This window comes from Siphateles boraxobius, unplaced genomic scaffold (genome assembly GCF_051911475.1).
Source record: "Siphateles boraxobius isolate OS27281-9 unplaced genomic scaffold, OSU_SipBor_1 1, whole genome shotgun sequence".
Lineage (NCBI taxonomy): Eukaryota > Metazoa > Chordata > Actinopteri > Cypriniformes > Leuciscidae > Siphateles > Siphateles boraxobius.
The window spans coordinates 33138121-33164577 of record NW_027508699.1 but is presented as its reverse complement, the minus strand read 5'-3'; the positions used below and the strand labels follow the sequence as shown (position 1 = coordinate 33164577).

At 36.1% G+C, this 26457-nt stretch overlaps 1 protein-coding gene across 1 annotated transcript in view; it reads left to right on the top strand.

Moving 5' to 3' along the window:
* Positions 1–4138: 4138 nt before the first annotated feature.
* LOC143744478 (uncharacterized) overlaps positions 4139–26457 on the top strand; it is a 48825-nt gene continuing 26506 nt past the window's right edge. The window contains exons 1-8 of the mRNA XM_077236044.1: positions 4139–4265; positions 15280–15669; positions 15760–15827; positions 16137–16533; positions 16678–17064; positions 17159–17199; positions 22138–22144; positions 22776–23201. Of these exons, the coding sequence (XP_077092159.1) occupies positions 4139–4265; positions 15280–15669; positions 15760–15827; positions 16137–16533; positions 16678–17064; positions 17159–17199; positions 22138–22144; positions 22776–23201 (1843 nt within the window). The remainder of the gene's footprint in view (positions 4266–15279; positions 15670–15759; positions 15828–16136; positions 16534–16677; positions 17065–17158; positions 17200–22137; positions 22145–22775; positions 23202–26457) is intronic.

Here is a 26457-nt window from a genome sequence, read left to right as displayed (position 1 = left end):
TCTCTCTCTCTTTATGTTGGTTGAAGTATTTAAGCTTATACACCAATGTGTTCTACTCTCAACTGAAAGTGTTCTAGTTTCAGAACTCTGCAAACATGCATTTACACTCTCTGGTGAGTTTTTGGTGAGATCTTTCTGGTGAGTTTCTGATGTTCCTTTGTCCTGTCGATTCTTCCTTATCCAGCTTCTAGCGATGGTGATCCAGAACCGTATGTTGTTGGCATAAAGAACTCTGTCCCAAGTGCTGGTTCTCTTGTTGGTAGAACTTCTGAAAGATGTTTGCTAGATGTCTCATGGTTACCCTTGAACAAATCTGTTGTAGATAGTTAAGTTTTTGGATTATACTCGGTTGGAAATATATAAGGGACTTTTAAATTTTCTGGACATTTGACCCTAGTTGAATGTGAAACGGTGTTTAAAGTGTTGTGGAGCGGTCCGCAAAAATTTTAATCAATGCCAAGTTGGCAAGTTATGTGGACTTGTATGCATTTTATTTTTTGGCTTCATCTTCCTAAGTTTGATTTACAGCAAATCAAACTCTTGTCTATTTTTTAGAGATTCTCAATGCAACTTTCATAGCATTTAAGGTATCACAATGTTTTTAAATGAACAACAACATCTTTGAACCAGATTTTTTGGAAATAATGATGGCTGACAGTGAATTTTTAGGGTGAGATAATTGTAATTTTTGCACAAATATAGCCTGTCATGTCAGTAATGTATACAATTTTCTGTAATTTTTAACGCTGACCAGTTTAGTCTGCTGGACTGGTTTGGAATGGGATGATTATATTGAACACTCTCTAACATCTATTTAACCAATACCTTTATTTCCTCCAAAGTGCAATATATGAATACTTGTGAGTGTGAGTAATTAATGCATTATGTAGACAGTGTGATTGCAAACTGCAATATTAATGTTGTCTCTCTTGTGATCTCAGATGTGTCTTGCAGTACAATGTAGCCATTAATCTATAACTTTTAGAACGCTTTGCACTCTCTTCCCCTAGTGCCCATTTCTTGCCATTTGTATGCAAAAACTCTGTTTGAAAATAAATTGTATTCATGACGTTAATTTTTGGAATGTGATTAATTTGCACATATTTCACTAGAGTGTATAAGGTTTTATTGTATTTATTTAAGTCTGTTTTTCACCACTGAGATGGTTAATACTCCAATGGTTATTCTTCACCCTTTGTTCCACAAAAAGTACCAGGAGGGTTGAAATAAATAGGCTGAAACTTCACGGCTGCTCATGCTGTTTTGCCTTATTTTAACCTTATGATCTCAGTGGAAAAAATAAATGTTTTCTTTTTTGCTGTATACGCTTCATTAACTACCCAAAATGCAGTGAGTGAGCTGACCGTCAGCAGTTCAAACGCCTGTAAATCCAACCGTGAAGAGTTGCAAGTTTCCCTTTCCTAAATTGTTTCCCTTTTCTTATTTTGTGCAGAACAAGCTGTCGATTTTGCTAGAATTATTTGGTGTCTGGTTTAGAGTTTTAACTAGCAGTGATGATAGGGTGGCCAGAGTTGGTCTTGATTTTAGTGAATATGCATATTCATCACAAAGAATTCTTGCTTTTAGCTGCCTTCTAAGAGTTCCTTGCTAGGAGTTCCTAACTAGAAAACTCCTAATGTACAGGGCTGAACTTATGGATGATGTCACATTTTATGAGCACTTTCTCTAAAATCACAAACAGACAATGGTAGAGAAGTGTAGCTGGCAGAGAGCAGGAAGGAGAAATGTAAAAAGATGGAAATATATAACTATGCAATGGAAACTGGGTGTGTAATTCTATTCAGATTCTGTTCATTTTCCCCCCAATCAATTAAACTGAGTGGTGGATATTTAAATCACATTTCAAAAATACACGCATGTCTTTGGTGGTTCTGAATTATCCATCGCTATAAGGCAAAAAAGGCAAACTTAACAATACATTTAAAATTAAGAAAACACCTTTGCGATACAGGTGATCTCGTTGCAATACTCCAATATATTTAAACGGTTGCGATGCAGATTGCCAACAGCAGGCATGCTTCGGATGATTTCTTAGTTTCTCATCACCTGAACCACAACCGAAATGCATCATTTTCCTGTTTAAATTCTTTGTGTATTACTCTGATGATAAATTCCTAAAGAGGAGTGGCATGACCCTAACTTTAAGCGAGTTGCTCTTATATTTCCTCATAAGAAGGAACTGCCCCAAGATTGTGAGACCTGTGAAAGCACCTCATCGTCAGAGGTGATACTGGTGTGTCCTGATTGTATCTTACAGTTCAGAGGTCCCACTTGAACAGGAAGATATAGCTTAATTTACCCTTCCAAACTGTTCAACACACTGCAATTTGCATGTTATCTTCAATCTGTTACATGCTAATAGTTCTCTGATACCTGCACTGTTTGACTGATGATGTGAAACAGGCCTTTGGTTGTGATGTCTCTTGGTTTGTAAGTCATTGGCAGGTTTTCAAACTTCAATGACAATGTTTCACATCTAAAATTTAACCAACAGTGATGGTGGCACTGTAATGTTTGCATTCTGTATAGTTCTTCTTGGGCTTGTTTTTTTTTTACATTTCTTGAACTCAATAGCATGAATTATGACAAAGCTGCGTCACGCACTTTTATTTCCACCAATCGAAAACAGAACCTAAGATGACCTATACTAATCATTTGTCTTGTGCTGCATTGCAAGCACTAGATTTTAATGCATATCCCCAAAAACCCAAAACCTTTCATGGAAAAAAATATGAATTTCCTCCTAATTCAGACACAAATGTATACTGCTGGTGTAAATTGGGTTAATAATAAAACTGTTATTTACATTTGACTAATGCATCACTCAACTTATTCATTTGCATATGAACTATCCTGGGGTGCGTTTCCCAAAAGCATCGTTGGTCAACTATGATCGCAATTTCCATTGAACTCTGTTGGTAACGACGGAACTTGCGACCATAGCTGGCTTTGGGAAACGCAGCCCTGCTTGGTCAAGGCACATGTCAGGATCGGGATTATTCCTTAGCAGGATGCTGAAGTCTCCAACCTGTGAATGAAGCTGAAGAAGTGTATTTTTGTGAAAGTTCATGTTGATGGAGTTGACAGCTGTCATTTTGCCTCAGTGATTGACACATGTTGGGCTACACCTGTGAATGATCCTCATTACTCTCTCCGCCGGGACCTCGGTGTTGGAAAGTAAGAGTTGTTTTAGCTCCCTTTCTTTCACTCTGAAAGAAAATTCAGTTTTCCTAATTCATATATAAAGTGATTTTCTTTGAAAAATATTTCACCCAAAAATAAAAACATTCATACTGATTTGGAACCATAGCATGGTGAGTGTAAAATATGACTTGCTTTCTCTTGTTCTTAGAAATGGGAATTAAAAAAATCTTGCTCAACCAGACACAATTACTTATGACTAATAGCTACACTTCTGTTATGCTGGATGTTGCTTTGCAGCATTTTTGACCAACGCGTAATTTGTGATACTCTTTTCATCTTTTTTATTTTTCCATTTTGCAAATACAGTAGGAGATGTGTCCGGTTTCTTTAATTTATGCTATCCATTTCTTTATGTGAAGATGTAAGTTGATCGATTACTCCCAGGCCCCAACACTCATTTATCAACATCATGTTCATTTGCATCCATAATACATTCATAAATTAGTTTTTTGTACCTTTGAGATAGTGTTTTGTTACATAGTAAAAATACTATTCTACATATAAATTGGTCATTAATATATAGAATTATATATTGTATACCTATTTGTATTTTGGGAAAAGCATTTCTAACGCTGTTCTTCCTGTGCTGTCTTTGTGAATCTTAAACCAGCAATAGATAAGCAGAAACTGATATCAAATATACAGTATCTCACAAAAGTGAGTACATCCCTCACATATCAGCAAACATTTTAGTATATCTACTCGAGGAACAATACTATAAAATATATCCAAGTTTAATTTCTAGAGTAGTCAATGTGCTGCTTGTATAGCAAAATATATTAACTGTCCTCTGAAATTAACTCAACCTTCAGCCATGATTGTCAAAATAGCTGGCAACAATAGTGAGTACACCCTAAATGTCTATTTTGTGTGAGGACCATTGTTATCTAGCACTCCTTTAATCCTCCTGGGCATGGAATTCACCAGAGCTGCACAGGTTGTTGATGGGATCCTCTATAATGACATCACGGAGCTGCTGGATGTTAGACACATGGCACTTCTTGGAATCCATGTTTCCCTCATTGAAGCGCAGCTCCCCAGTCAGGGGCGATTCCAGGATTTTATAAATGGGGGGACACAGGGGGGACCAAGATCCAGTCAGGGGGGGCCCATGGGAAATCAGAAAATTCGAAATGGAAATAAATACGTGTTTAGAAAATATTAAGCACAATGTTAAAAAAAATCTTTGCAATGCTCAGTGACCTAATATAGATGGTATTAAATGTGGCACTGAACAAGAGCCTGAAAATCATTTTGTATTATACATGGATTGGACCAACACAGTTTTGTTCTAATAAATAAAAAACATCACCTAGGCATTATTTAGTCATTTAACATGCTTTATTCTCAACACAAACACTGAGTGTGTGTGTGTGTGTGTTGGCCAACGTTCTCTGCATGAAATCTGTCTCTGACATGGTTTCTTCTTAAAGAAACCTTGGATGTCCTGTTGCGGTGTAAAAATAAACAAAAACCCATTCAATATAAATTACACAGAGTTGCATGTAAAGTTGTCACATTTTAATGTTTACCGCGGCTCTGCTTTTTTGGAAAAATATTATAGTGCCTTTAGTCTTTAAAACAAAAGATAAAGTAATATGTGGGTCATTCCTGGTATGCGGTGACATTTTGGCTTCATAAATGTTGGGGAAAAAAGGGCATGATTTTCATGTTTTTAGCATTCTATCAAAATAGTGACATGTTTAACATATAGGTTTGATGTTTGACATATAGGTCAAGCTCAGGGACTCTATAATAATAATTATTGGTAGATTGTTCAGACACTGTCCATAAAAATATTCCACCCTGTTAGGGACATATACGTATATCACAACATGTTAATAATGTAAATGTTAACAATAATGAGCTTTTCTTGCATAGTATATGTCCTTTATGCCATCTTAGATTTTTTCTTCTTCTTGAAACAAGCAAAACAATTTTTGATGAATCGAATATTTTAACATTCCACCCTGTTAGGTTTATAGATCTAACAGGGTGGAAAATTCTGAGCTAAGTTAGCCATAGCTCTTTGAGTCATCAACATTTTTAGCTAGCTAACCTTCTACAGATGAACAGAACTTTTATAACTATGTCAGATTTGTTTTTACATTTTTTTGATAGGACAAACATTCTCCATAACATAGCCTAACAGGGTGGAACTTTAAGGGTGGGACAAGCAGGATAACATTTCAAAAACTAAAAAAAAAAGTTAGGAGTGAGAGCTGAAGCATACCTCAGTTTGTACAGTTGAATTCCAGCAGGTAAAAGAAAAGAAATTTCACTTCTTGAAAATGGTCTCAAGGAAATTGCAGTTGGTTTTGGAAGGCAAAAAAGTACATACTAACAGGGTGGAAGATGACTTCAGGTACGCAGTAATTGAAGAAAATTTTAAGAAGAACCTATATTTCCACATGATTTATATGTGATTAGAGGCAATTTAGCCTAGTCTATAACATAATTTAAAAATATTTTGAGGTTTTTGTCATTTCATGGTTTATATTTCTTGCAGAAGTTGATTACTGTGCACTGAGGACATGATATAATTGAATGCATACATCAATTAAAATTGTGTAAAATACAAAATAGTATTTTTAATGTCTATTATCTCTGATTAAATGGTAAAGAATACTTAAATCTACAATTTAAGCCATTTATTATAAATATGTGACTCATTTTAGAGAAAATATGAGTAAATAAATCATTGGGACAGGAAAGTCACCGCATACCAGGAATGACCCATGTATCTATTTTATATTTATGTAGACGCGCTGCCGCGGAATAACACTGACAAGTCATCTGCCGAAATTACGTTAGCTGATCTAACGTTACTGGCTTGATCAGTTACACATGAAAGTAATCAGACCAACATATGGTGCGATATTGCAAAATATATACTGTAATTGAGTGTGTATATACCATAAACAGTGACATGTCGAGGTGTTTCTCTCTCTCTCCTACTGTTTGAAAAACGCGGACCTGTGATTCCGCTTTGCAAATCGCAAATCAAGCAGTGATTGACAGCGCTCTGATCCAATGGCGTTGGGCATTGTCAGGTTGACAGTAAATCTAGCCCAATGATGTTTGGGGGGCACCAGGGGGGGGGCAATCATATTTCAGGGGGGGCCAGTGCCACCCCGTGCCCCCCTTCTAGACACGCCCCTGTCCCCAGTACCAGCAGCACTCATGCAGCCAACTTCAACTTCTTTGATTGACCCTCGCGAGACCTCTTCCGAGTGGAACCCGTCTTGAAAAACCATGACCCTGGCCTGTACTGTAACTCAGTTTCAGGGTGTTACCAATCTTCTTATAGCCTAGGCCATCTTTGTGGAGAGCAACTATTCTAATTCTCAAATCCTTAGAGAGTTCCTTGCCATGAGGTGCCATGTTGAACACCCAGTGGTCAGTATGAGAGAATTGTACTCATGCCACAAATTTTAACTGCTCTAATACAAGATACAACAATTTGTATGCTCCTGTCAAGAAGACAAAAACATGAACATGATGAAGAATAGGACAATAGGACTTTGCATGGTAAAACAACATACAGTTATTATTACTTAGGCCCTGTCCACACGGAGACGCGTTTAGCTGTATACGTAGGCCTACACATTTTTTATCGGATCGGCGTTTCGTCCAGACGGATCCGGCGTTTTGGGAGACTGAAACCGCTATTTTTTTAAACCGGGTCCCAGGGTGGATAAATCTGAAAACGACACCCTTGAGTTTTCGTGTGTACGGCCAATCTGTATATTTTGTGAAACGATGATGTCATCACCCCACGTGTCGACTAGTCAGACACTAAATCAGTAACAACAACTGCGACTACTTGCTTGAGTTCATCCTTCAGAAGCTACTGAGCCTCTTTTATTTCTTTATTTATTATTTAGGCCTACTTTAATGTATTTTTATTGTATTTCTTTATTTTACTTCTTTATTTATTTATATTTCTTTCTTATGCTATGATGCTTGTATTTTGTCTGATTAAGACATTTCGTATTTTGTAGGGATGGGCATTTCAAGCAAAAATAATATTCGACGATCGCTGGGAATTATTTTATTATTATTCAATAAACGCACCTCTGCCCCTCATGCACACCGGTGACACGGCGTTCGCTCCGACATTAAATGGCTCTGAACTGTAGGCCTACATGTTGTAGCCATTAAAGAAAAGTTGGTTTCATATTTATGTTTACATATGTTATTTTTTTCCATTTCATATATGTTGATTATATGAAAAGTGAACAGCGTGAGTAGCCTAATCATAAGATGTGCAATATCGAGACACATCATTTTGACCACTTCATTAAGTTTTGTTTTGTATGAAGCCTTTCTTTAAAGTGAATTTTGTTTTGTATAAATTATATAGTAATTTTAATCTATGTTTCATCAACCAAACTCCAGGATTTAATAAATAAGAAACAAATATAGCAGACAATAGCCTATAATCAGGACATGATATAACTTGCATCGCACGTGAACTGAGCTTGTCTCATAAATGAACAGAAACTCAGAAATATATCTAAGCTTGAAATGTCTACTTTTAAACAAAACAATTCAAAACGAAAAGAAACAGACAACTCTAATAATCCGTATGAAGTGTGCATTTCTCTCTATAGGCACCTTCACAACACTGCGAAGGTGGCGAGTCAGCATCGTCACAGAAAACACTAGTTTATTAATAAACAATTTAAATATCTCCTTGCTATATTTGACAATTTCATAATGATTAGTCTATTTGCCGGTTATTTGTGGCAAGCTTTATGCTTTAGCTAACGAATCGAATATCGTGACTCATCCCTATGTTGTACCAGGCCATTTATGGTTTTTCATATTGTTCAATAAAGTTCTTGGTAAACAAGAAAAGAAGCTACAGTGCCTACTAATATTGCATACGGTATATTATTGTATACAGCTCGCAAGGTTTATGCGCAAGTCTTCTTCTCTGTTGTATCGCTGTATCAGAAATACAGCGCCTCATACTGTTCTGGCATGTATACTACATCGGTTTCAGTGGTTTCGTGTGTACGCATATATTTCTTGAGACGGCGCCGTGTTTACGGAATTTTTTTTTAGAACGAGGAAAAAAAAGATCGGATAGGGAAAGCTCTGGCTTCGTGTGGACGTGGCCTTAGGGTGTACTCACTTTTGTTGCCAGCAATTTTGACAATAATGGCTGTATGTTGAGTTATTTTCAGAGGACAGTAAATATATAGCCTACTGCTGTACAAGCAGCACATTGACTACTCTAAAATATATCCATGTTTCATTTCTATAGTATTGTCCCTTGAGTAGAAATACAAAAATGTTTTCGGAAATGTTAGGGGTGTACTCACTTTTGTGAGATACTGAATATATTAATAAAATAGGACTGATTAAACAATCAATAGGTAATCTGACTTTCTACGCTTGTAAAAGATGATGCATCCTTGCACCGTAAAGACTAATATTTGTTCATTACAGAGTGTTTTTTTTTATGCGTGAATGTAATTCTTAGTATTCATTTGAACATTCATCAAAAGATGTCTAAATTATATCTATATTACATCTATAAAGGAAGTAAAGCCATGACAGGTCAATGACAGATGAAATACCATAAATTAATTGGAAAAACTGGTTTATGGTTAGTTGAGAAATATTTTTGTTTTAGTCACTGTCCGCCTACATTGATCCAGAATATTTAAAACACAGATGTGCAGCATTATCATTGTGTTCTGGTTTGAATTTTTGCCGTAAAAAACCCTGTGGTTCAACAGCATCTCATCTCAGGTAAAAAATACTTATTTTATCCCATCTACTCACTCTTTCTACGGTTTTTGTTTGACATATCAATTGTTTTGATTTTGAAAAGTCAAATTTACTAAAATTAGTGCATTTTACTGAGATATTATTTAAAGTTATAATACTGATTGTATTAAATAGAACTCAAAATGAATGAGTTACATCAGATTTCTAGTTCAGCATGCTTTGCTTCCGACATTTAAAGGAGTAATTGGGCGATTACCATTGTGGTGAAGAGTAGAGCCTGTGGTCAGATTGAGGATTGGGCAGGTTAAATTAAGACTGTTGCTTTATTTGGCAGTTAACAAAAAGAGATTGTATTAGTTCTATGCACTATAATTAAGTTTTAGTTACACAAAGTATTTAAGTGGACTTGTTTCATTCAGTGGTTTCCAATCCTAGTCCTGAGGACTCACCGGTGAGACCTACAAGAAATTAAGAAATATTATCGGTTACACTTTAGTTTAGGGTCCGATTCTAACTATTAACTAGTTGCATGCACATTACTAAGATATTGGCTGTTTATTAGTACTTAAAAAATCCATCACATATTAATGCTTTATTCTGCATCCCTTAATCCTACCCAATACCTAAACTGAACAACTACCTCACCAATTAGCAGTAATTAGGAACTTATTGAGGCAGAACTTAATAGTGAGAATTGGACCCTAATCTAGGGACCCGCTTTATTTTAAGGTGTCCTTGTTACAGTGTTATTATACATTTACGTACTCAATATTATTTTAGGAAAAGGGTTTCATGGTTAGTTGCATTTAACTATACATCATTTACTGCTACATGTATGAGATATAACCATTTCCGGATTCATTTTAAGATTTTGGTGTTTGTTTTTAAATCTCTTAATGGTTTAGCACCTACATATCTTCCTGACCTGATCAAGCTGTATGCTCCGCTAGGTCTGCTGACCTATTTTGCTTTTAGTTGTCCCATGGGTAAAGTTGAAGAGCAGGGATGACCAAGCATTTGCAGTGGCGCCACCAAAGCTCTGGAATAGTTTGACCCTCTACATAAGACAGGCTCAAACGCTTGCTGTTTTTAAATCTAGCCTAAAAACGTATTTTTATAGTCTGGCATTTGACGCTATGTGAGAGTTGCTTTTTTTGATCGTGTTTTATTGTTTTCTTCTGTGCTGTCGATTGTCTGTATCATTGATATGTGATGTGTTTGTACAGCACTTTGATGAACACTCGCTGTTTATAAAAAGTGCTTTATATATAAACTTTGACTTTGACCTTAAAGGGATAGTTCACCCAAAAATGAAAATTTCGGTCAGTATTTACTCACCCTCATGTTGTTCCAACCCCGTAAGACCTTCGTTCATCTTCGGAACACGAATTAAGATATTTTTGATGAAATCTGAGAGCTGGATCACTCCTCTATAGGCTTCTTAAGGGATTAATAACTTTTCGGGGCTGGCAAGTTTCAAAGACATCGTTAAAATAGTCCGAGGGACTACAGTGGCTCAATCTTAAGTTTATCAAGTGACTAGAATTTTTTTGTGTGTGCAAAAACAAACGACAAACGAAAAAAAAATAACGACTTTATTTCAACTATTCATTTCCTTCTCTGTGGGCCTCGAGTCAGTTAGCGTAGTGTGATAGCGTAGAGTGATCCAGCTCTCAGATTTCATCAAAAATATCATAATTCGTGTTCCGAAGATGAACGAAGGTCTTACGGGGTTGGAACAACATGAGAGTGAGTAATTACTGACAGAATTTTCATTTTTGGGTGAACTATCCCTTTAAATCGTTGGGTTTTAGTGGTAGTTGCAACTTTAATAAATGTAAACAAAGTTTTTGCGAAAGAATCTTCTAAACAGCAAAGACTCAGTTTAGAATGTTATTTAGGTTATTGTGCAAAACCTTTTTTTTTTGTTATTTTAAGAGCAAAGCAACTATTGTCATAATGGGATAGTTTAATGGAAATATGATGCATTTATGGAAAAATATTTTAAAAAAACGACTCTTTTTTTTAATGCCACTAAAGTCGAAATTTTCTCAAAACTAATTTCATTTTTCTGAGGTAGCCTACTTTATCAATTATTGTAAACCTTTACATTAAGGTCTAAGAATGAGCAGTATACAATCAGCTAACATGAACATAATGAGCAGTATATTTTTACAGCATTTCGGACGCAGCCTTTTCAGCAATAAAAAATTAAACAACTGTTATGTGTATAAACCCTTTTTGGTTATTAGTATAGTTGAATTGGTTCATCGAAGGTAGGCAGCAAAGACATTGGTTAATAAAGCGAGATTAAATATATTTGTGTAATTTAACATTTAATTATTGCAGGTTTTTTGAATGAATTTTCATTCATTTTTTGGAATAGTGAATCTGTTTTTGCAAGTGAGTTGAGTAAATGCATGCTCACATTTAGTCTAGAACTACAATAATCATGATGTTACACAGCGCACACAACGCCTCTGCACTTAATCCCGATTTCTCTCAACATGAGGACAGGAGAGCTGTCAGTCAATAAATGGGAAAATAAAGTATCTTGCATTACTTATATGAAAACGTAACTCTGATATCTACTTGTAAAAAGTATTTGATTACGTAACTTGTGTTAGACGTGTTAGGCCTATACCTGATATTAACTAATTGGTCTCGTGGTCACTTTTCGTGAATGAATCAAGTCATTGAAGGGATCACACAGATGTTCAAGCAGAATAACAAGAAGTTTAGTTCTTCACAATAATCATTTTACTGATCATTTGAAATGGTGTATTGCTTCAATTCTACCCAAACATTTTTTTATAGATCACGTTGACGTCTCCAGGTGCGTTCTGCCACAATGACGTTTCTAATCTTGTGTACATCATTACTCCTGTTGGTTAATGGTAAGTTAGTTTCCTTGAATGACAATCCTTAAATTCTTCCCCTTTCAATCCTTTACTTTCATCAACAATGAAGAAAATGTGTTTTAACGCTCTGGGGTAGCCTACTTCAGTCACTTCTGACCGGAATTTTTAATATATATATATATATATTTTTTTTTTTTTTTAAATCGTAGCTTCATCGGAATGGTACGAAACTTGGTGACTTTTTATGGTACTTGGTATATGAACACACACACAAAAATTGGGACATGATTTGAAAAGTCTAAGTAGTCGTAAAAAAAACAAAAACAGTCACACTGTGGTCCTTCGGTCAAAAGTGACCGCCATATAGGAAATGAATGGGAAATTGGCAAAAATATGAAAATAGTTACAATATGAAAATAGTTACTCAGTTTTTTTGTGCGTACAATCTACAAATCAGCCACGATGCAGAATAAAAGCACACAACAGTGAAGGGGTGAATCTCTAAAACATCAAGAGTGCAAAACAGACAAACACACACACACGCACACACACACGAACACACACTTATACACATAAAAACACACGCACACACAAATGAACGTGTGTCATTGCAAAAGCTAATTTTGGGAAATGTGTGAAATAAAAGCAATTATTCATCAATGTAAGAAATAAAAAGCGCACAGCAATGAAAGCATGAGACTGTAAGCCATCAAGGTTGCAAAATACACACACACACACACACACGGAAATATGAGACTTGTGAAACTTTAACAGAGAAATGTGAGAATATGTGAAATAAAATACAGTTACAGTTAGTTACAAATACAGTTAGTATGTAAATAATTGGTAAATTTAGTTAGAGAAATAAAAAAAAGTGTTTTAAATATCGTCCTAGCTATATTTACATATGTGCATATTATTTACATATTCAATGAACAGTAGCTCTTTTTCAAAAGGCAACAGCAATAATGAACAAAAAACTAAAATAACAGCAAAAGTATAATAATTGTCAAACAGTAAATGGAAAATATAGAAATAAAAAAGTGTTTTAAATATCATCCTATTTTCCATTTACTGTTTGACAATTATTATACTTTTGCTTTTATTTTAGTATTTTGTTCATAATTGCTGTTGCCTTTTGAATAACTGTTTATTGAATATGTAAATAATATGCACATAATATGTAAATATAGTTAGGATGATATTTAAAACACTTTTTACTTCTCTATTTTTCATTTACTGTTTGACAATTATTATACTTTTGCTGTTATTTTAGTTTTTTGTTCATAATTGCTGTTGCCTTTTGAAAAAGAGTTACTGTTCATTGAGTAAAGAATATGCAAATATGTAAATATAGTTAGAGAAATAAAAAGTGTTTTAAATATCATCCTAAATATATTTACATATTTGCATATTATTTACTCAATGAACAGTAACTCTTTCTCAAAAGGCAACAGCAATTATGAACAAAAAACTAAAATAACAGCAGAAGTATAATAATTGTCAAACAATAAATGAAAAATAGAGAAGTAAAAAGTGTTTTAAATATCATTCTATTTTCCATTTATTGTTTGACAATTATTATACTTTTGCTGTTATTGTAGTTTTTTGTTCATAATTGATGTTGCCAATTTTGAATAAGAGTTACTATTCATTGAATTGTACAAAAAATAATTTTAATGAAAATGTTTAAAGGGTTAATAAAAAAATGATGACAGAAAGATTTATGAAATTTATTTATGAAAGAATTGCATTTTTATTAAGTTAGAAAGTTATTAAGTTGTTCTCTTTCTAATACTTCCACCAGATGGCACCGATCTGGTTTCATTTTTTTTCTATAGGCCTAGTCTCTACTTTAACCTTAAATACAGCTTTAATTGAAAAATGATAAAAATTGTGGTAACACTTTATTTCGATAGTCCACTTTAGACATTCAACTAACAATAAGTAACTTTGCAGCTACATGTCAAGTAACTGTCATTAGAGTATTAGTAGACTGTCTGCTTAATATCTTTATTGTGATGCTTTCTTGATTCTACAACAGATATTCTACTGACTATAAGTAACTTAGCAACTACAAGTCAACTTGTTCTCCTAACCCAAACCCGAACACCTAACCCTAACCTAACAGTCTACTGACAGTCTACTACAGCCTACTAATACTCTAATGACAGTTAGTTGACATGTAGTTGAAAAGTTACTTATAGTTAGTAGAATCTCTAAAGTGACTATCGAAATAAAGTGTAACCAAAATTGTGTGTATATATATATATATATATATATATATATATATATATATTGCATAAATATTAATTATTATCATAGAATTATCTCAAAACACCAAAGAAAAAAAGAAAAATATTATTGAACATAAATACATTTCATGGATTTTACTGAAATAAATAAATAATTGATTTCAGGGGTCCGGTCACTTTTTACCGTGAAAGTCGTGAGTGTGACACCCAGTTTATTGCTTGTTAGCACTTTACATTTGTATTGCTACAAACAAAAATGTGTCAATCTAATGAGATGTGGAAAAAGGCCTAAACGTGTTTGGAATGTGCAAACATCATGAACTAAACGCCTCAAGGAAATCAATTAATGCTGGCATGCATTTATCATCTAACAAAAAAAAAACAGAATTATGTGAGGCATTCATTTCCTGCTGGTATAGTTTGAACCGATTAAATTTTATTGTCTATAATAATAAAATTAATTTAATTTTACTTAATTTTACTTTTTTTAAAGTTTGTTTGTGTGTGTGTGTGGGGGGGGGTTGGATTGGGTAATTTATTATGAATTAAAGCCAAACAATTGCCAAACATTTTGTCAACTTAATTTCATTCTGTTTACATGACTCATGTTGTCTGAAAACACAGGTGGAGTATTTAAGTAAAACTGAAACTGGGAAATGAAGTTTTTATTTTAATATGCAATGACATTGTTGTGGTTACTATTGTCGTTAGGTTGTGGGTGGATACAGAAAGAATTGCTTCACCTAATGAAAAATATCCTGTGCTAATGAAAAATGTCAGTGGCGTGACACATAACTTAGTTGTTTCATTTGCGTTTAAGCATGTGCTGTGCTGATGATTTATTATGTCAGATGTCACATTTATTAATCATAATTCTACATTAAACCAGACAAAACACAGATTGTGCTCAGGCAACTTTACTTATATCAATGTTGAAAACAGTTGTGCTGCTTAAAATTTTTGTGGGAACCATGATATACTTTTCTTTTTCAGTTATTTCTTAAATATAAAGTTCAAAAGAACAGCATTTATTTGAAATGGAAATCTTTTGTAGCATTAAGAAACAATTGAATGCTTCCTTGCTGAATAAAAGTGTTAATTTCTTAAGAAAACTAAAAAAAACTTTCTGACCCCTTTCTTTTAAACATTAGAGTAAAATTTCTAATTGAGTTTCATCCTTTCCTTCATGACAGTTGTTTTCAGCAGCATCAGTGTAGATCCTTGTTCCAACTATGAATCTCTGGACCGTCCCTGGAGAGCCACAAATGAAAGTGGATTGTGGATTTGTGATGACTCTTTCTCCTGGAGCGGCTGGTACCGATTTTTCTACAATGGAATGGACATCCGAATGTCAGAGAGCTGTGTTAGTGGAGGCAGCTGTAACACGGACATCAGTCTGTCGCTCAGCGGTTCCCATCCTCAGATAGAGGACGGAGTGGTGATCAGGAAGATATGTGGGGCGAGTTTTTTGAATGGCTGCTGTGATTATCGTTTCTCCCCCATCAGAATCAAAGCTTGCCCAGGCGATTTCTATGTCTATGAACTTGTGAAGCCTTACCATGGGTGTTCAGCATACTGCACTGGTACTGTGGGGGTTTTTTCAGCTTTTTATAATGTATGTGTTATGTGAACTTTCATTTTCACTAATGTCTTAATTTATACCCTCTTTTTAGATATCAGCACAATATCCCAGACAGCTTCCACTGCAAGTCCAGCTATGATTACTGAATCCAGCCTTACCATGTGTAGGTTGCTAAATACTATCAAATAATGAAACGTGCACATTGAAATTAGAAACTTTCTTTTCTTCAACTAAAGTTGTGCCTTAAAGGTCACCTAAAAATGAAAATTGTCATCATTTACTCATCCTTATTTCATTCCAAAAATTTTGAAGAAAGTTGGTAACCAAACTGTTTTTATGACCATTGACTTTCATTGGACGGACAAAAAAAGTAGTTTAACCTATGTCTGAGAACCTCACACTGGTACCAAACTGTCAGGATTTGAAATGACGGAACTTATTTTTTTGCTCTCATCAGCTGCCATCAACACTGATTATGGTCCATGCAACAACTACAACATTCTCGATAACTACTGGAGAAACACACTCAATAACTGGCATATGTATGGATACATATCTGGATATGATGACACTCGTATTGAATGGCATGGCTGGTATCGTCTCTTCATTAATGGATCGAGTGCTCAGATGCCTGAGTGGTGTTTCAGTTATATGTCATGTGGAGGTTTTAGTTCTCTGTGGCTTGGTGGCTCTCATCCTCAGCTGGAAGATGGAGTTGTTACTCGTGATGTCTACGGCTCTGTTAATGACCAGTACAATTCCTACAGATCTGACCCAATCCAAGTCAAAGCTTGTCCTGGAAATTACTATGTCTACAAATTTACAATGCCAAATCCATCGATCCCAGTGCCTGTATATTGTGCAGGTACAGTTGTTCTCCTTCATGCCTTACACTAATTCTATTATCACCTTTCTATGACAACTGTGTTTACAGACTTGTTAATGTTAAATGGTAATAATTGTGTATTCTTGGACTTTATAATTTTGGACTTTTATACTTTCACTATAGTTACATTCAACACTCCAAATACTGATCCCTGCGACAACTACACCAGTCTGGATGATCCTTGGCGAGCCACTGACAATTCTTCCTTCAGTAATATGTGTGATTATAATGTCAACTGGAATGGCTGGTACAGGCTGTTCTACAATGGCCAGAGTGTCCAGATGCCAGAGTCATGTGTTGGTTATGGGATGTGTGGCTCAGAGAACCCACTGTGGCTCAATGGCTCTCACCCACAGTTAGAAGATGGAGTGGTCACCCGGAAAGTCTGTGGTTCCACAGGGAACGACTGCTGTGGTTACAGGTCTCATCCCATACAAGTCAAAGCTTGTCCAGGAAATTATTATGTGTATGAGTTTGTCAGGCCAATATTGTGTGCATCTTACTGTGCAGGTAAACATATTTTCAACATTTACACTTCTTGGTTTAGGGAATGTTTTATTAAAAAATGATGGACTTTAATGTAAAAAAATGTCCCTGTTACCAGATGTCACAAGCCTTAATATCCCATCTGCATCTACAACAACAGTGACAATCCTACCCCTACAACCATTTTTTGAGCCTGTCATTGACCTAGGTAAGGTACTGCACTTTTTCATAATATAAAAAGAAAAAATATGATTGTCCACGATGATTGGCCGAGAGGACATAACATGAGATGAGATGGAAGACATGCGTAACACCACGTTCACGTTCTTCTCGCAGTAGACGTAGAATCCACAGCTAGATCAATGAGTATAGAAGCCCTATGATTACAAAGACCATCATTTGAAAAGTCACACAATTCTGAAATTATCGTACATTATTGGATTTTTTTCATTATTGATCATACATCGTACAGAGGTCAAATTTATCTTACGAATACGATAATTATTGTACGTCTGGGAACACTGAAAATATTGTATGCCAGGACAACTACGATAAGTAACTTGCAGCTTTACCAAAAAACAATTAAATTAACAGATTTTTACATGAATGACTCAAAGGAAGCACAATTAGCCACCTGAAATGGACACGTTGCTAACATTTTCCTACCAAAACTGACAGAATCACCTTCCATTAGTCCTGATTTCACTTTTTCTTTCTGGTCTGAAAAACAACAGACATTAATATTTCACAAAAAAAAAACAGTAGTAGATGCATTGGACAATGTTTTCTAGTTGTTTAAGACAAATCTGTTTAAAATCTATGTGGAGACAGTTGTCTATCAAAGTCTTTAGACCTATCCACCTAGGAAAAAAAAAACCAGTGAGATATTTAATTATGCAAACAGTGACTAAAACTTACCAGTAACTTCTGAGGGCAGAATCTTCATCTCTTGGCTTGGCTCTGATTGGTCAAATTGAATGTAGCTGCACTGAAAAAGACATGCTGTACACTTTGTGTCAAAAATACGACTGGCACTAGGGTTGCCAACTTCAGAAAAGGAAAATACGGGACAATCGTGGTTCTTAATAGGAAAATAAGGGTCACCCAAAATAATTAGACTGTATCACACAGTGTTTGTCATTTCAGGGTCTGCAGTTAAGTATGTGTATAAAAGGTTTTCAGACATAAACACATTTCACATTTGTTTTGCTTAACCTATTTATGAACAATTTAATTGTAAAACTAAAAAAAGTCACATTACACACAAACCATCGTTCAAAATAATAGCATTTACTATTCACTACAGTTCAATTCAAAAGTTTGGGTCAGTAAGAATTTCCCCAAAAAGAAATTAAAGAAAGTAATAGCCTACATTTATTCAACAAATATGCATTAAATTAATCAAAAGAGAAAGTAAAGACATTCTTTTTCAGAAAAATTTTCTTTGAAATTGCTATTCAAAGAATCCTGAACATTTTTTTAAACATTAATAATAATCAGAAATGTTTCTTGAGCAGCAAATCACATCACCATATTATTCCCTCGGGTAGATTTCATGTTTTCTTGCGTGGCTGGATGGAAGTTGGACTCATGAACAATAATCACTTTGTTTGAAATCGCCAAAACTGATTTGCCGAAATCAAAACCTGGACAATGAAAGGGATTTGGCGTTAGCGCGAGTCCGGATCGAACCGGGAACGACCAGACAGCATAGAATTATGTATGCAAATCAAACAGTGATTTGTCCCAAAAGAATGATTCATTCTCAATTTAGAGTTTGTGATTCGTATGGTCTGATGCGCATGAGGGTGGGCTTTGATTGGATGATGACCGGTGTTGTGATCATTCTCAAGGGCCATGTTGCTGTTGTATCAGTCAGTGGTTAGATCAGCGTAGCAGTCAATAAACAGGACAAGGGAGGTCACGTACGGGACAAATAAATTAGGCCCAATATACGGGATGTACCGGCTAATACGAAAGAGTTGGCAACAACTGCAGGGGTACATTCACAGTTTCTTTACATGGACATGTATCTACTTTGTCCATCAAAGAAGGCTTTAATAAAATAGAGATACATTGACAGGTGACACTGCATTGACTCTAATTTAACCCTTTAAAACATGTTTATGCAGGTTTCACTTAGAAAGCTCCTAATGTATCATACAATACAGTACATATTAAAATGATCAACAATACGTTTTTATTTTTTTTAACATTTCCTATAGCACAAGTGTCAAACTCATTTCCTTGAGGGTCACTCCCCTGCAGAGTTTAGATCCAACACACCTGATCCAGCTAATCAAGCTCTTCAGGAAAGTGGCTCTCCAGGTACTAATTTCAACAACCTGCCCTAGAGTCATGAGAGCAATAGACTGCACATATGTTGCAATCATTCACAGCTCTAAAACAACATGAGGCTGGGTTTGTGAATAGAAAGTCTGTTGACAGAGAAGGTTAATGAGCTGCTTCATGGAATCAACAAAGCCTGAGTGCATTGGTTTGGTTTTGTCAACTCAAAACTAATCCTGTAACCCTGAGTTTGTTCAGGTATACCTTCATGGTATATCCCTGAGCAGTTTGCAGTAAAATTAGTCTTCTGTCATATAGCTTTTAATACTTTCAGGAAGCCAATCAAGTATGTCACATTGCTAAACCAGCGCATAAACCGTCACAAAAGCAGCCATTCAATTAATTCTAGCTGTTATGAAGTGTACAATAGGCTTCTCAGTATCAAATCCAGATTGCTTGCTGAAATAAACTATATGTGTGTGGTTCTAGAAAAAAGTATGAGCTACTGAATATTTTAATGTTTACTGTTTACTTAAATGTTATGAAGTGATTTAACAAATTTGCTCATCAATTTTTAAGGCTGGCCTAGGACTTTAGTAGTAGAATAGTACTTCTGCTGTCAGGAAAGCCAAATCAAGTTCTTATAGCTGTCCTGACCTGAGGACAAGCTCTCATTCTAATCCTGAAAGTCTTAAATACTTATACAAAGTCCTGCATTTATTGCTCACGTCCACTGTAACCTATTTCTCCACACAAATGTTAATGATTTGATGCTAACTTAAGATTGTTTTGATTACTGTTAAAGCTTGAATGCCCACTAATGTGTTTATTTACCAAAAAGGCATGAGTGACGAAAAACAATTTTATTTTTATTAATTTTTTCATAAATCTATATTATATCTATAGGCTATACAAAAGAGACCAAAAAAGGACAAATTAATAAGCAGATCTATAGCATGTTAAATGGTGGTATACCTAGTCTATGAACGGTACACCCCTTAGGCTCACATAAATGTTTGTTTTGATGATCTTTAGCAACCAATGATACTGACCCATTCCAACCTCCATGTTGATATGTTTACGTTGATATTTTCACGTGCAGACACTTATTTAACTTGTGAAATCTGCGTTAAATACTTGTGAGATATGTGCATTTTACATGTTGTTAACGTGTTAAAATTCACGTTTTTGAACCTTATGGCCTTGCATACGCTACGAGCACAGTATAACGTCTCACAGGACAGGAAAGTTTTTTATTTTTAAACAAGTTACGAAAATAACATTAGAATAATGACACTGACATATAGCCTAACAACATCTCATCTTATCTTTAGAGTCAGTTTTGGTGGCTCCATTACACCTTCTGTGTCCCTCACATGTGGAGTTCCCCAGGGTTCGATTCTTGGGCCAATCCTTTTTTTACTCTATTTGCTCCCCCTTGGATAAGTTTTAAAAATACATAACATCAGCTTCCATTTCTACGCAGGTTATTCACAAATCTACCTGCCCATCAAAAGAGAAGATGGTAGTTCTTTAACAAGATTGGTTAACTGTTATTAAAGCCTGGATGGCCCTAAATTTTGTAAACTTTAACGAGAGTAAAACTGAGGTCATGGTTTTTGGACCCAGTGGCACCTCTGTTGTGTCATAAATAGACCTGGGAATTTTGCAACCTTATGTTAAGTCTGTTGTAACAAACCTGGGAGTTAAAATGGATTGTGATTTTAAAATGGGGAGGCAGATCAATTCTGTTGTGAAAGCCAGTTTCTTTCAACTTAGGCTTCTTACTAAGCTTAAGCCCTTTTTATCCTTCACAGACTTTGAGAGGGTTATACATGCATTTGTCACAACATGCCTTGATTATTGTAATGCTCTGTATGTAGGTGTTAGCCAGGCCTCCCTCTCTCGTCTACAACTGGCTCAAAATGCTGCCGCTCGTCTCCTTACTTGAACTCGGAAGCGAGATCATATCCAACCTGTCCTTGCCTCTCTTCACTGGCTCCCTGTTAATTTTAGGATTGATTTTAAGATTCTATTGTTTGTTCCACGCATTCTCATCCTTTTGCGTAATGTAGGTGACGCCATATGACATTTCGTCGAAATCTTACGCACATGGCATCCTTTAGCGTCAATATAACACGCACTGTTATGGGTAGGTTTAGGTCTGGGGTAGGGTACGGTTATGACGCCTTGGGATCTGCGTCTCATATTAACGCTAAACGATGCCATGTTCGTTGGATTTAGACGAGCGTCACCTGTATGACGCCTTGGGTTCTGCATCTCATATTGATGCTAAAGGATGCCATGTGCGTAAGATTTCAACAAAATGTACAAAGCGTCACATGTATGACGCCAAAGGATGAGAACGGCTGGTTTGTTTTTAAAGCCCTTCATGGACTAGCTCCAGTCTATATCACTGATCTGTTGAAGCCACATGCTCCTTCAAGGTCATTAAGGTCCGCGAACCAGTCTCTTCTTGTTGTCCCTAAAACATGGCTCAAGAGCAGAGGGGATCGAGCTTACTCAGTCGCAGCCCCGAGACTGTGGAATGAATTGCCTCTTCATGTCAGACTGGCCCCCAGCCTTCCGGTTTTTAAAACGCGACTTAACACACATTTTTATTCTGTGGCTTTTAATCCGGCATGAGAACTGTATGTTGAATCTGTCTGGTGTTGTATTTTGTCTACTTTACTTGTCTGACAGAAGACTCAAACAGCTTTCAAAATATAAGTCTGGATTAAGAAAAAACATGCACTGCATCCAAAATCTAATACTTCCCTACTACATAATATGCGAAAAACAGTACAGCAACAGAGTAGTAAGTCTGAATACATAGTATTCGAAAAAACAGAGGGCGAAAAGTACCCGTATGAGATTCTGATGCACATTCGATGGACACTTTTATGAGAATTTATGCATAGAAGTAAAGCAACAATGGTAGATCACATGATAATGATAACATGGCAAATGTAGTACATCCGGATTACATTCATACTACACACATTCATACTATATAGAACGCACTTTTTGACAGTCGTGAAGTAAGTTCAAATTCAAATGTCGAAAAAAACAGTATGAGATTTCGGATGCACAAAGGTTGTTTTTTTGACTGCACACTCCGCGATCCACTCAAAACAGTCTTGTATGGAAGCTTGTTTCCGCCACTGAATAAAGATAAAAAAATGATATTTCGCAAACATGAAGTTGGCTCTTTTATGTGATTAATTCAACACTGGATCAAAACAAGACATGACTTATTGATGTGATGCTGCTGCAAGATTGGAGAGAAAAGTTTTTATTTCATTTTATTTAACTGTTTAAGAAACATTTGCTGAACGTTGTTATAACTATCATGCACAACTTTTTGTTTCCTATTAACTTTTCTAAATGAAACGGTTCTCTACAATTTTGATGTGTATAACTTAAACTTGTTTATATATGAATAGTAATTTCTATTATTTTTTTTTTAACTGTTTTTTTTCCCCTCACAGCCCTCATCTTTGACCCCTGCTATAACTACACCATACTGGACAATCCTTGGAGAGCAACAGACAATCGATATACTTTCAATTTAATGTGTGACACTAATGTCAACTGGGTTGGCTGGTATCGTCTCTTCATTCAGGGCCAGAGTGTTCATATGCCAGACACATGTGTTGATCGTCTAAGCTGTGGCACTCATTCTCCACTGTGGATAAATGACACACATCCACGAGTCGAGGATGGCGTGGTCACTCGAGGTGTCTGCGGTCACTGGAGCAATGACTGCTGCTATTTCCAATCCAATCCTATTAAAGTTAAAGCCTGCCCAGGAAATTACTACGTCTATGAGTTTGTTGCACCAATTTTCTGCTATATGGCCTACTGTGCAGGTAAGCATGATTTGCATTCACCAATGTATGTATGTGTTTGTGTATTGTATTACATATCTGTTTTGTTAGACCATCTGTCTATTTTTAGCATATTGTGGAGGTACAGTAAATACATTAACATGTGCCTTTTGTACATATGCAATTAATATTTGTATCAGTCTATTAATTCATATTCATTAAATGTTTTGCAGAAGTCAGGAACATTAGCATCAACAATCGTACTGTCACTCCAGAGACAACCGTGGCTGGTAATGTAGTATGATATGCCCTCTACTATGGAATGCCAAAGCTGACAAAATAAGAAATAAATATTCAAAGAAATTTAAATAAAACAAAAATAAATAAACAAATAAATATGTTTATAAATATACACAGGAATGTAAAAAAGTGTATGCATACTTTTATTTCCTTATGTATAATTGTATTTTTCCACATTTATTTATTTTTATTTATTTTAATAATATTTTAATTTTATTTATTATTAATATTATAAATCTTCTATTTATTTCTAATTTGGACATTCTAAAACACTTAATATGGCTTAATGTACTAAGACAGTGATATTGGATGGCTAAACTCAGCACACATCTTATTAATAAAGCATACAGATGAGCAAAAGAGCAAACACAACACGCAAGTTTCACGTTAAATGTTTTCATTCTATAGCAAACCATTATAAAGAAAACTCCTAACATAACTAAATGCATTAAGACTGTACTAAAAGACCAAATTCATTATAAATACACCTTATATATGATGTACACTATAGGCAAGCAGATGAGCCCAGAATATGAACGAAATGTGCTAAGTGCTTTGCATTCATATTTTGGGCTCATCTGCTTTCCTGTATATAGGAAGCCTATATCCTATTAATACACTGTATACTGAATTGACTTTAATATCATTGTCTTAGTCCATTAAGCCACGTGAATAATTGAGCTTGCATTTTGTTTGGTTACACCACAAGGTGCACTGTGGCATCAAATCTTTGTCCTTACATACGTCAACTCTCTGAGCTCGACTGCTATGTCTAAGGTAAAACAAGCCCCCCTCATTACCATACGGTCAAAAATATTTAGACATAAATACATATATGAATACATTAATGTGTAAATAAATATGTGGAAAAAATACAATTATACATAAATAAGAAATTAAAAGTATAAATGCAATTTTTTTTCTTAGTATTTATGCAACTTTGGCGTTCCCTACTCCATACCTGACTGTTGCTGTTCTCTTTCTAACATCCGTTCGGTATCTCACTAAGGGAACGTCTCTGGCGTGACCAACTGAAGCACCAATTACACCACGTCTGTCAGACTGACAGACCAATTGCTACAGCGATCAGGGAGTCCCAACTCCCTGGTATATAACTCGCTGCATCCATCAGCTGCGACATTCTTACTTTCTTCCCCGTGAAGACTGTGGAAGCTGTACTCACTGACGCATTTTGGAAATTTCCAAACGACTTACAGACGAAGCCGACCAGTAACGTCGCAAATGCTGAAAATCTATATTGCTGTTAGGAGTGGATTTTCTTAGAGTGTAAGATAACGTCTGCATCAAGGGGAGTTTTTTTTCCCACCCCTAGAGAAAAAAAAAAGCCTTATCTTCTTATCTAATTAGATTTAGTTCGAAAATAAATATAAATATAAACATAAGAGTTTATTTTCAGAATTACTCTGTATTCACTTCTCTGGGATAGTAAACCTACAAGTCACAGTGAAAGTTTACTGAACGAAGAGGGTGAAGATATGTCCACGGCTAGAATGGCAGAGAGCACGGGAGCAAAGGATGCTCCTCCTCTTCTGTGGCTTACGGATTTCATCGAGACACTGCGATCTCAGATCAACAGGTCAACAGCGCATGAATAATCACTGAATCTTCAGGCACAGCAGTAACACACAAGCAGTTCTTCCAATGCGTCAGTAACAGTATAGGAGAAACCACACACACTCATTCATAGAGTGGAGAACGAGACTTTAAACACGGCCGGCCTTATCACATCACCTGCCAACTTAAAGGCATAGCATACTCATTCAGGTTACACTAGCGCTAAGCCACTTTATTTAGTTCCTTCAGGGATATCATATGTTGGTCAGATAAGACAACACAACAGTGGTAGTGTACATAAACAGACAAGGGGGAGTGCGCTCTCGACAGCTGCACAGTCTAGCGCAGAGACTAATCCTGTGGGGCAACACTCGGTTTCTGTCGTTACGAGAAAAGCATTTACCGGGAATAATGAACACAGGGGCAGAGGAAATCCTATGTAGAGAGATTGGACACTCCACCAGCAGGTGGTGAGATACGGACAGACTGCCGTAGATCTCTACGCATTGCGCGAAAATGCTCAGCACCCTCTGTTCTTTTCCCCGGTTGGAGAAGATTAATCGCTGGGTGTGGATGCTCTAGCCCGCACATGGCCAAACGCACTGTTGTACGCATTCCCCCCTGCTGAGCCTCATCTGGCCGACACTTCAGAGGTTTGAGGGAATTCAGACATTCAATAATTCTGATTGCACCGTTTTGGACAGGGGAGTTGTGGATAGCGGAGATAATCCCACTTCTATACGACCAGAGCTGGTATCTCACGCTGCGCAAAGACCTTCTCTCTCAGGCGAACAGAGAGATATTTCTTACTGCCCCTCACATGATAGCCCTCTGGGCTTGGCCCATGAGAGGATGAATTTAAACACCATCGGGTTACGCCCTAATGTGATCAAAACGATTCAGAGTGCGAGAGCAGCCTCTACGTGCTCTTTGTATGATCATAAGTGGAGAGTTTATAAACCATGGTGTGCAGAGAGACGAATCATCTCGTTCTTATGGTCTGTGTCAGATGTTCTCGGTTTCGTGCAGAAACTATTAGATAAAGATAAAGCCTTTTCCTAGGTATATGTCATGTGGGGCTGGATTTGGGAACGATAAGCCAGCACTTCTTGATATGTTGATTTATGAGAGGGGCGTGATGGTTACTTCCGGTCACAAAGTCCCTGATCCCACCCTGGGATTTATCGGTGGTCCTGACGCGCTCTCTCTGCCTCCTTTTGAACCATTACTGAGTATTGATTAAAAGCGTCTTTCTTTGAAGACAGCTTTACTACTGGCTCTCACTACAGCAAAGCCAGTGAGTGAGTTACATGCTTTTTCTGTACATTCTTCCTGTATGCAGTTTGCAGAAAGTGGATCGAAAGTTACGCTGAAAACTAATCCGGCCACTAAAAGGTCACCGCCTTTTTCTTCATCAGAGGAA